Source organism: Zalophus californianus, chromosome 1 (genome assembly GCF_009762305.2).
Source record: "Zalophus californianus isolate mZalCal1 chromosome 1, mZalCal1.pri.v2, whole genome shotgun sequence".
NCBI lineage: Eukaryota > Metazoa > Chordata > Mammalia > Carnivora > Otariidae > Zalophus > Zalophus californianus.
In genome coordinates this window covers 149,187,126-149,197,249 of record NC_045595.1, presented here as the reverse complement: position 1 = coordinate 149,197,249, position 10,124 = coordinate 149,187,126, and the positions used below count along the sequence as shown (strand labels likewise).

The following is a 10,124-nucleotide window of genomic DNA, read 5'->3' as shown; positions in this document are numbered from 1 at the left end:
CAAAGTGGGGAAAATGAAACTGACTTTTGTGAGTTGAATGAGGTCTTGTTTCTGAGACTTCAGGCACAGCCTTAGCCCTGCAAATCAATTGCCTTCCCTTACTGGCTGACTTTGCTATTTCGCGCTCCACTCACGCGCCTCTGTGCGCTTAGGGCCAAGTCCACGCTAGAGGCCCCCAGCCCAGCCTTGCAGCAAACTACGACTCCCAGCAAGCACCTCTTCCCGGCCGCCTCTCCCAGCCTGGTGCGCATGCTTTGGCAGACGTGGCACCGGGAACTCGGAGGCGGGGAGAGGCTGGGAAGTGGCCGTGGCTTGTTGGACCCGACGGAGCTGCGGGCGCGGGAGCCTGAGTGCAGAGCGGAGCCCGCCGTAGGCAGCGGCGGCAGGGATGGCGCGGGTCGCGCGGGCATGGCTGCTGCTGCTGGCGATCTCGGTGAGGCTGCGGAGCTGGGGTCCGGGCGGGGGCGGCTCGTGAGCCCCGCGTTGGGGTCCGCGCTCACTGCTCCCGGCCCTCGCGGGACGTGCGGGGAGAAGCCTCCAAGTCCCGGGGTGGGGGCGTGCGGGGCAGGCGGGGAGCCGGTGGCCGTGGGGGAGGCAGCGGGGCGGCCCCCGTGCCCTCCTGGCGGAGCGCTCCAGGGCGCGGGGGTTGGAGGGAGCCGCGCTGCATGCTTGCGCCGCGGGCACAACTTTGCGGGGGTGCAAGTCAGGGGGCAGCTGCCGCCCAGGGCGGGACACCCGCGGATTGGGAGGTGCGCCGCGCCCAGACTCTGGGCCCTGCACCTGTGTGATTGCGGGGTGGCATGGGGGTGCTTTATACCTGCACTGCCGGAAACCTTGCTTTAGGGCCACCTTGTTCTTGGTTCCCACCCCGAGCAGCCGGGAAACTGCCGGTCACCGCCTGGGTCCCCGCCTGCAGGCGCCCTGGGCGGGCTGGGTGGGGTCCGCGGAGGAGTTCTGCTCCTACACCCAACTGCCGTTGGCTCTTCCCTCAGCCACTTTTCTAGCTTGTGACACGGGGTATCATTTAATATATCTGACTTAGTCTCCTCATCCTTGAAATGGGGACGGTAAAGGCACCCCCCTCACAAGGCCATTTAAGGGGGTCGGATGGAGGAAGTTCTGTGAATTGCACCATCATACAAGAGTAAAAGACGGGTGGGCCAGTGTGCTGGGAGTGGTGGACCCTGAGAGGAGTTTGCTACACTTGGAAGGGCGGGGTTGGGGGTGGGGGTGGCTCCAGGGCATCCCTAGAAGTGGCCAGAATGTGTGCGGCCACAGTGTGATGGGATAGTGTGGCCTGTTTCCACATGTCTCCGTAACTTCTGGTCTCCCTTGTTTTAGGACAATCTTGGTTCCTTTTTTTCTTTTTTCCTGAAGTTTCAGGGAAAAACTTTCTGCTGCTAGCACCCTCTCCAGCCCAGATTTTTCAGTTTTTTTCTTTTGGGTGTGGCAAGGATGCTGGGCAACATGAGGAGGAAAACTGGAGTGTGGATTTAGTTACTTTGAACACTTCCATCTCCAGATACTCTGCCTTCCATCTCCAGATACCCTCCAGATCACCAGTGAGGAATGGCCCTGTCTTTTCTGGTTGTCTGGAAGTGGGTGGGAAAGGAAGCTCCCTGTCCCATAGCTCTGACCTTTCTCCCTCTGGGAGAGAACTAGTCTGGAGCGGGACAGTGTCCCTTCACCTGCGTCTGTGTGTGGATGATCTCTTTTGCATTCTGTTTTCCGGAGCCAGCTGGCCTGGGCTGGTCTCTAGGCCAGGTGGTCCTGCAGAACTGGGCAGAGGGGGCCAGCTCCAGCGGGAGCCCTTATCAGGCCTTTGCACTTGGCCTGTTTTAGGGGGTCCTGCTTTCCTCTTTTCTTCTCCCCCTCCCCGCCTCCTGTAAAAATACAGGACTTGGGAATCTGACTGGGAAGAAGTTTCATTCAGCAAACATTTATTTATCAGCCACATTGTTTGGCGCTGGATTGGATTTTGGATGGAGAGCAAAGCACAGATTGTCCCTACCTTCCATGGTGCTGCCCTGGTTTGGGCAGAGGAGTCAGTCCTGTGAGCAAATAAAGACAGGACAGTGAGCACTAATACGCGAAGGGCTGGGAGCCTCCATTGAAGGGGGCCCACACATTAATTTGGCAGGAATGTCCGCCCTGGCTTTCTTGAGGCAGTGGGTTGTACAGTCTGGAGGGAATGTGGGGGAGCCAGTAAGGCCTTTGAGGTCTGCTGATGCCCTCCACCTGGAGGTACAGAAGGGTGGGTAGGTTTGCCCAGAGCACTAGAGCTGGGAATCTGCAGCATGAAGTTGACATTGTCCTTTCCCCACTCCCTAGCTCGGCTCAGCAGGTGTCATTGGTGCAGTCTCCTTAATGAGTGGGTGGTGGATACCAGGATGGGCCTCTGTAAATTTAAACTCTATGTCCATCTGATAAGGGCTCCCCAGGTCCTTGGGAGCGTATTGGGTTTCCTTGTTCGCTCAATATTTACTGAGAGCTGATATGTGCAGAGCACCAGGCTGTGACCCAAGGGACATGAAGCAGTATAAAGGGGTCTACAGAGATTCATGGACAGTGATACATACCTACCACATTTTTTACAATAGCAAAAATTTGGAAATGTCTTTTTTTTTTTTAAAGATTTTATTTATTTATTCATGAGAGACAGAGAGAGAGAGAGAGAGAGAGAGAGAGAGAGGCAGAGGGAGAAGCAGGCTCCCAAGGAGCAGGGAGCCCGATGCGGGACTCGATCCCAGGACCCCGGGATCATGACCTGAGCCGAAGGCAGATGCTTAACCATCTGAGCCACCCAGGCGCCCCAGCAAAAATTTGGAAATGTCTTAAATGCTCAACAATAACGGCATGGTTTAAATGACTTTTGGTCCTGTCCATGCCATGGAAAGTGATGTTTATAAAGAATGTTTATATTTACTAGAATGCCATGATTATCAAAATATTTTATGATGCTTATGAAGACAATCTAGGGATGTGGAAAGGTGCTTGAGTGTGATAATTAGGGGAGAAGCAGGGTACAACATGAATCCCAGGGTGGCTGAAGATACAGCTACATAAGTGGTTGAGGAATTTTGGATGATGTCAACAAAGATTGTTCAGGAAGGCACAGCTGTGGGGGATGTTTGTTTACTTCTTTTGTTAAAATGTTTATTTTTTTTTAAAGATTTTTATTTATTTATTTGACAGAGAAACACAGCGAGAGAGGGGAACAGAAGCAGGGGGAGCGGGAGAGGGAGAAGTAGGCTTCCCGCCGAGCAGGGAGCCCGATACGGGGCTCGATCCCAGGACCCTGGGATCATGACCTGAGCTGAAGGCAGACGCTTTAACTGACTGAGCCACCCAGGTGCCCCGTTTGTTTACTTCTTTGCTTGTGCTTTTTTTTTTCCCTGTTTCCCCAAGTTTTCTGTATGAGTATGTATTAGTTTTTGTTCAGAAAAGTTAATAAAGGAAAAAATGTTCCTTTGGGGCCGGACTCTCAGCCTCCCACAAAAATATGGGGATGAAAAGAGTCACAGTCAACTCTTGGGACAAGGCGGTTCTAGCCCCTCCCTCCCCACTGGCTGTCTCTGCCCTCAGCCTGGGGAGGCTGTGTCCTGCCCGTGCCCCTGCGGCTGACTGCCCCTTCCTGCTGCCCAGCTCATCTCCTCTCTGCGGCTGCCCCTTCCCCAGACCATCCTCGCTGCCTGTGGTGTATTCTACCTCCTGTTCTCAGAGTGGAGACTTGTCGGAGCCCGAGAGCACGTGAAGTCACCCAGCTCAGTTGGTTGAGAACTAATGATGTAATAACTCAGCTCTTTCATTTTAGAAAAGTGAGGCTTAGAGAGAGGGAAGGGTCTCAAGGCCACTGTGTTTGTTAAGGCAGAGCTGGGCCTGGTGCCAGGCTCCTGAATTATAAATCAGGTTTCTTCCTGCTCCATCTCTGCCATCCCAGTCCCCCCATCTTCCACCTGCTTCCCTCCTCCCTAGTCACTGCTCTGGCCTCTGCCCTTGACCGTGGCTTGACGCTTGCCACCTGGTGGGACGGTGGGGGAGGGGGCGGTGCAGGAAGCAGGAGATGTTGGTCCCTGGTCTCTCCCACAGAGCTTTTAATGTGCACGTATTTAGGTTCTACACCATTATATATTTAATAGGCTTTTGTGGGCTGGCCTGGGGACCTAATTGCCATTTATAATGCTTTTTGGAACCTGGAGTACACTTTTCCCACAGAAATAAACACATTACAGAGGAAGTTTTAAAACGGAGCTGACATGTGAGCTGGAGGAATCCCTGGGGGCCGTAAGGGTGGCAGACACTGGGCGCTGGGGATTTGGGCAGGGGTGGGGCCGAGGGGCACCTAGTCACAGAGAAGGGTCCTAGCTCATGCCTCACAACGAGGGCCGACTCTGAGCTCTGAGATGGGGGGTGGGGGGGTGTCCTCCCTGTTCTGTCCATTGTGTCCTCAGCACCTAGCCCGGGCCCTGGCACACATTCGTCCCCAGTCCATGAACCAGTGTTGCAGGCAGAGAAAGGAAACTGTCTGAGACAGAAATACAGGCAATGAGGAGTTATGGGCCAGGCTGGGTGGAAGGAAAGATTTGAGTCTGGGGAGGGGGAATAAGATTGGAAAAGTGGATTGTAAAGAACCTTACATGACTAGCAAAGCTTTGGGGACTTGCTTCTATAGGTAATGGAGAGACATGATGAGAGCTGCTCTTTTAATAATAAGAGCAGTCAGTCCACGGTGTAGGCTTGGGTTGGAGTGGAAGAGACTGGACTAATTTTCCCAGAACAATACTTTCTTCTCTGTAATCTAGGAGATAAAGTCAAGTGTGATGCCGTGGATAGAACATGGGTTTTTAACCAGCCTGACACTCAGGAGCTGTGTGACCTTGGGCCCTGCCTCCGTTTTCTTGTCTGTTAGTGGTGCTATTGATATCCATTTGCCTCTTTGAAAGCATCCAAGATAATACAGGAAGCACCCAGCACAGTGCCGGCCTGTGGGAGGGCCCAATAAATGAGAGTCATGACGGTTACCTCAAGCTGAAGGAGAGGTGCTGGGGGAGCCAGTTGGAAGGTGGTGGCAGTAGAGGGCTAGAGGGGGTGTGAGCAGAGGCTTCAGGCTGGGAGTTGGGGGGCTCTGCTGCTGGTACTCTCCCGGTCACAGTTCCTCTGAGCTGGGCTCTGGACTCTGTCTCGCCCAGTGGGTCCCTGCAGAGCCTCTGGATGAGGGGGCGGGGGCTGCCGAGGGGCTAAAGATTTAGGTGCTCTGTGTTTCTCTTCCCTTTCTTCTGGAAGTGGATCCTCTCTTGAGAATGATGAGAGTAACCACACTGTCTCCCTTGAGGGTTTGCCCCAGCTTTGTGGTTTTGTTCTGTGGGGCTCTCGGGTCTCATTTGGTGGTGGTGGCAGGTTTTGGAGGCTAAGTCAAAGAGTGATGCATGGGATGTAAGGAGCCTAAGTTCTCTTATGTTACTAGGACTTCCACGGTTTCTTTGACTCCCACCCTCCCCAGACCTAGCATCTTAGGTCCCAGTGGGAGAAGGGAGGAGCAGCGATGCCCACCCATGGCTGGGCTGTCTGGCGCATCCTGCAGCACTGAATAGAGCCTCTGGCTACCCAGTTGATCTGCTGATGAGAATTACACAACACTCGGCACATTTGTAGAGGGCTTTAGAGTTTGCAAAACATTTCCACGTATTCTGTGTTGGTGAAACCACTTCTGAATATTAGCTTTTAATCATGTGGTGGGGGGTTAAATACACTCAGATGGACTGTAGGGTTAGAATACCCTTTTGGTGTCTCTTATTCTCCAGGGTCATCCTGAGCCCCCAGTTTGACGTGCACTCTGTTTCCAGATGGCCTGATGGCGAGCCTGTGCCTGATTTCATTGTAGCTGTTTGGGGTCGGGGTAGAGTGTCCACTTCCCCCTCCAACCCTTTGGCTTGAGCAGATGCCTTTAACGTATGAGCAGATGCCTTTTACTTATGAGCAGATGCTTTAATCCTTGCTTTAGAAGGTATTAATGGAGATCTAGGTTGAGGGCCCTCTGCTGGGGCTGAAACATAGAGGTGATCTAGTATCTGAGCTGAGAAGTGGGGTTGGCTGGAAAGTTCTGTTGTTGGGCCAAGTAGGGCAGGCTTGTGAAGAACAAGTGAGTTTGCTTTTGTCAAGGGGTCTGACTTTGTTAGGTCCTGGGCAGAGTATGGTACATGCTCTGTATCTCTAAGGAATGTGGACAAGCATCTGCATGCTACCCATGTCACAGATGTTCATTCATCCCACAGGTCTTTCTTTTTTCTTTTTTTTTTTTAAACAGATATTTCTTGACAGTCTTACGAGTCAGATATACCATGCTGAGGCGGTAGGAACATAATGATAAATAAGATGGACACCATCCCTTCCTCCCATTGCCTAGTGGGACAGCCACTAATTTATTAATTCAGGTAGTAAAATGCTGGAAAGAGGAAATACAAGGTGATAAAAGAATGTGTAACACAGGTCCCTAACTAATGCAGAGAGTCAGGAAAGGCTTCTCTGAGGACTTATGGACAGACCCTTTCTTAGAATAATGTTTTTAAATGTATAAAACAATGCATAAGATTACAAAGCAAACCGATGATACTGAAATACAGTTATCAAAATATTATAACAAGTATATGATAAAAATAATATTTATATTCATAAATGCATCATTTAGGAAGATCTAATGGCAGGTTTGGTATTTTCTGTAATATTTAGTGATGAGCATAAACAGTGTTTCAAGATATCTGCACCTTTTGTTATGAAAAAATGTGGCTTCTGGGGGATAAGGGCAAAAAAATACATATGATTTCTGCTGGTGGCAAAGTCACAGACACCTGCCAGTGCTTCTGTAGTTTGTTACCTACATTTGTAATAAAGGTAAGGCTAAATTTCATTTAGAGCTTAGTGAAAATAAACATAACTTTTCCCCACCCAAGTTCACAGACCTCAGTGTAAAGAAGAATTATCCCAAAACTTGGAAAGAAAAGCTGATTTAGTGTCTTTTTAATGTCATACTAGAGCATTGTGTAAGAAGGCCACCTAAGGGCCACCTGGTGCTCTAGGAAATATACCTTTGTGTATTATTCTTTAGGACCCATACTCTACAGAAAGATAGGATACAAATGATTTCTCTTTGGTGGAGAAGAGAGACCCAGAGGTGATTGCCTTGCAGGACATTAACCAGTTTTATATCGAATTTAGCAGTCTTCTAACAGGATTCTTCCCCCCCTCCACCCGGAACTATATGCATATTAGTTTCTTATAACTTCTTTTTTTGACATATTTTTAAAGTCTTTTTTTTCTTATATCCTTTTTTTTCCCCTAAAGATTTTATTTATTCATTTGAGAGAGAGAGAGAGCACAGGCAGGGGGAGAGGCAGAGGGAGAGGGATAAGCAGGCTCCCCGCTGAGCTGGGAGCCCGATGTGATCCCAGGCCCCTGGGATCATGACCTGAGCAGAAGGCAGATGCTTAACTGACTGAGCCACCCAGGCGCCCCCTTATATCCTTTTTTGACGTAACTATTTTAGTGGGTCCCTTATTAAGAGCTCAGTAACACTTTGAAAGAGGCTCAGTATCTCTTTGTATGAGATTTAGGTTTTTAGCATTTGAGAAGTCTATGTGACCCCAGTTTAAGAAGCACTGAGTAAGCAGGATGTGAGGATATGGTGCCGAAGAGGGAGGTCTGAGCTGGACATGTTAATTTAGGGGTGCTCCTCTGTAGGTGGGTGAGACCCCCATGGAGAGTGTAGAGAAGGAAAATAAGGTGGAGCAAGTGAGCCCTGGGGAACTTCAACGTTTAAAGGCTGGGGACAAAGGATTGCAAAGAAGATAGGAGGTGTGGCTGGAGAGGTAGGAGGGAGGCCAGGAGTGTCCCGCTGGGGTTCAAGAAGTTGAGGCACAGGAGAACAGGACATGCCTGTAGGGTCATCCGTGTGGAAGTCACTGCGAGTCCTCCCTCAGCATCTTCTTGGTGTGGTGGTAGGGGAAGATCTGAGGGGGCTGGGGAATGGATGGGGGCTGAGCGGAAATGGAAAATTCTGGCTGTGAAGGAGAGCAGAGTGACGTGGAGCCCAAAGATGGGTGGGTGGCAGAGGTTTCCCAACCTGGCTGTGGATCCAAATCCCCTTCAAGGGGATATGTGTACAGTTGGATTCCCAGCCTCCCCGGATCTGTGGGATGATGTTCTTCAAGGATATGGCTCAGGAGTCTATTTCTAAAAAACCTATACTTAGAGCTGTTGTGCCTACAAAGCAGGCAGATTTACAAGTTTTTGTGCCTGGTGTTTTGCCAGCCGAGGCCATGGGTCTGGGCTGAGTGGTGTGGCATATGCTCTCCCGTGTCATGGCCCATGTACACTGGGGACGCTGCAAGGTGGCACTGGGCTGGAGCATGCACTGCTCTGCTTTCCTCTGAAGGCGTGTGGGGAACTGTGGGCAAGCAGGAAGCAGGGGACGATGGATCAGGTTGTCGCTGCAGCTCTTTTCAGTTGGTTGCGCTTGATGGCTGCACCGGAGGGGAAAGCGGACTTGCTGGACTCTCCAGTCTTGTTTTCGGTGGAGCTCATGGGAGCCAAGAGGGCTGGAGGGATACCACTGGGAAATGTTCATATTAACTTGCACGCTCAGAAGTCAAGCAAGTCTTAGGCTTCCCCTGAAGGCTGTCCCTTCGCTTCTGTGAGCCTCAGTTTTCATGTCTCTAAAGTGGGGATAGCATGACCTCCCACGCAGATTGTTTATGAGTTTTTCAGGTATTTTTACTGTGACTGCTGCAAATACAACTGTACATTTCACATTATAGCCAAGTATATATGTACATCAGTACAAAAGATATAAATGTTTTACTGAACACTTAGTCTTGCTATTTATGGTACATACTGAGGTTTTCTAGTTAATGTCATTTTAAAAATGCTGGTGGTAATCCACTGAGTTGATTTTGTGACTCGGCTCGTGGGTGACGCCTGAAGTGGGTGGGAAACACTGGTTTAAACCCTCAACGTTAGAGAACTGCGAGAGATAACGTATGTAAAAGCATGGATGTACACCATGGGTCGTGAATTGTTATTTTCTTATCAATTAACTGAGCTTTGAGGTAGAGTTGGATTTCCAGAGTAGGAATTTACCTGCTCTCCCTTCCTGCCTGCTGCCTGATTCACTGTTCCCCCAACCAGCTCTTGCTTGTTAGCAGGCCTGGCATACCAGGCTGGCAAGCAGCCCAAAGCCCTCTTGGCGCTCGGAGAGGTTTTTCAAAACATTAAAAGCTTTAGGGACTTAAGTCCTGGTTAAATGCACTGCAGTTGCAATCTCAGGATAAGAAAACCTGTTTTTATAAGCTCTCGGATCAGTTGTCCTGACCCTGAGTTGTCCCTTGTTGACAGCCACATGCTGTGGGGAACGCAAGGGAGGAACCCTGTACTGCGTGGCCCACGTGTAAGGTGTAGCTTTTAAAGGCAGCAACGCAGAAGAAACGTACCAGGCTTTGTATTTAGAAGAGCAAGCAGTGAGGTGTGTGTGGCTCCAGGAATCTGTGGTCTCCATGCTCCAGCCGGGGCACCTGAGTCTGTGGGACTGGGCTCTGGGTCACTGCACTCTCACCTATTTGCTGTGTGATGCTCAGCAAGTTTCTTAGCTCCTCCTTGTCTCAGTTTCCTTACCTATAAAATAGATATACCAAAAGGACTTACTGAGTTCTCTTGCCAAGATAATTAAATGAGATAGGCATGTGGATTGCTTAGCTGCTCCTGGTCACAGAGTAGGCACTCTGTACTTGGAGGATTGTCATTATCATGGGCTCATCCCTGGGCCCTGGATTTGGGGACTGAAGAATTCGTTCTTGGGTTCTGTTCCTTGCCAGTGCTTTCCCATCTCTCTCTCGTTTTTAATAAGCACATTTAGCTCCTCAGCTGCAGCTAGTCAGGGGTGCACAACTCAGGGCCAGGCCCTCTCTGTGTGTCTGACACACACACACATATGCACGCACGCACGCGCGCGCACACACTGCATTCAGGGACTCACAGTGCTTGTTTTTATTTCAAAGGCTGCTGGGTAGACATTTGCACGTTGGGAAGGATCAGTGGTGAAATTCCCAAACTTGGTTTGTGGTGAGGCCTTCATT

General features: G+C 50.4%; 1 protein-coding gene across 2 annotated transcripts in view; it reads left to right on the top strand.

Moving 5' to 3' along the window:
- Positions 1 to 265: 265 nt before the first annotated feature.
- The window catches only part of PDIA5 (protein disulfide isomerase family A member 5), a 93,567-nt gene continuing 83,708 nt past the window's right edge, over positions 266 to 10,124 (top strand). The window contains exon 1 of one of the 2 annotated variants that reach the window (XM_027585687.2): positions 266 to 433. In XM_027585687.2, the coding sequence (XP_027441488.1) occupies positions 389 to 433 (45 nt within the window). In that variant the 5' untranslated portion in view covers positions 266 to 388. The remainder of the gene's footprint in view (positions 434 to 10,124) is intronic. The other variant, XM_027585686.2, reaches the window with a different exon arrangement.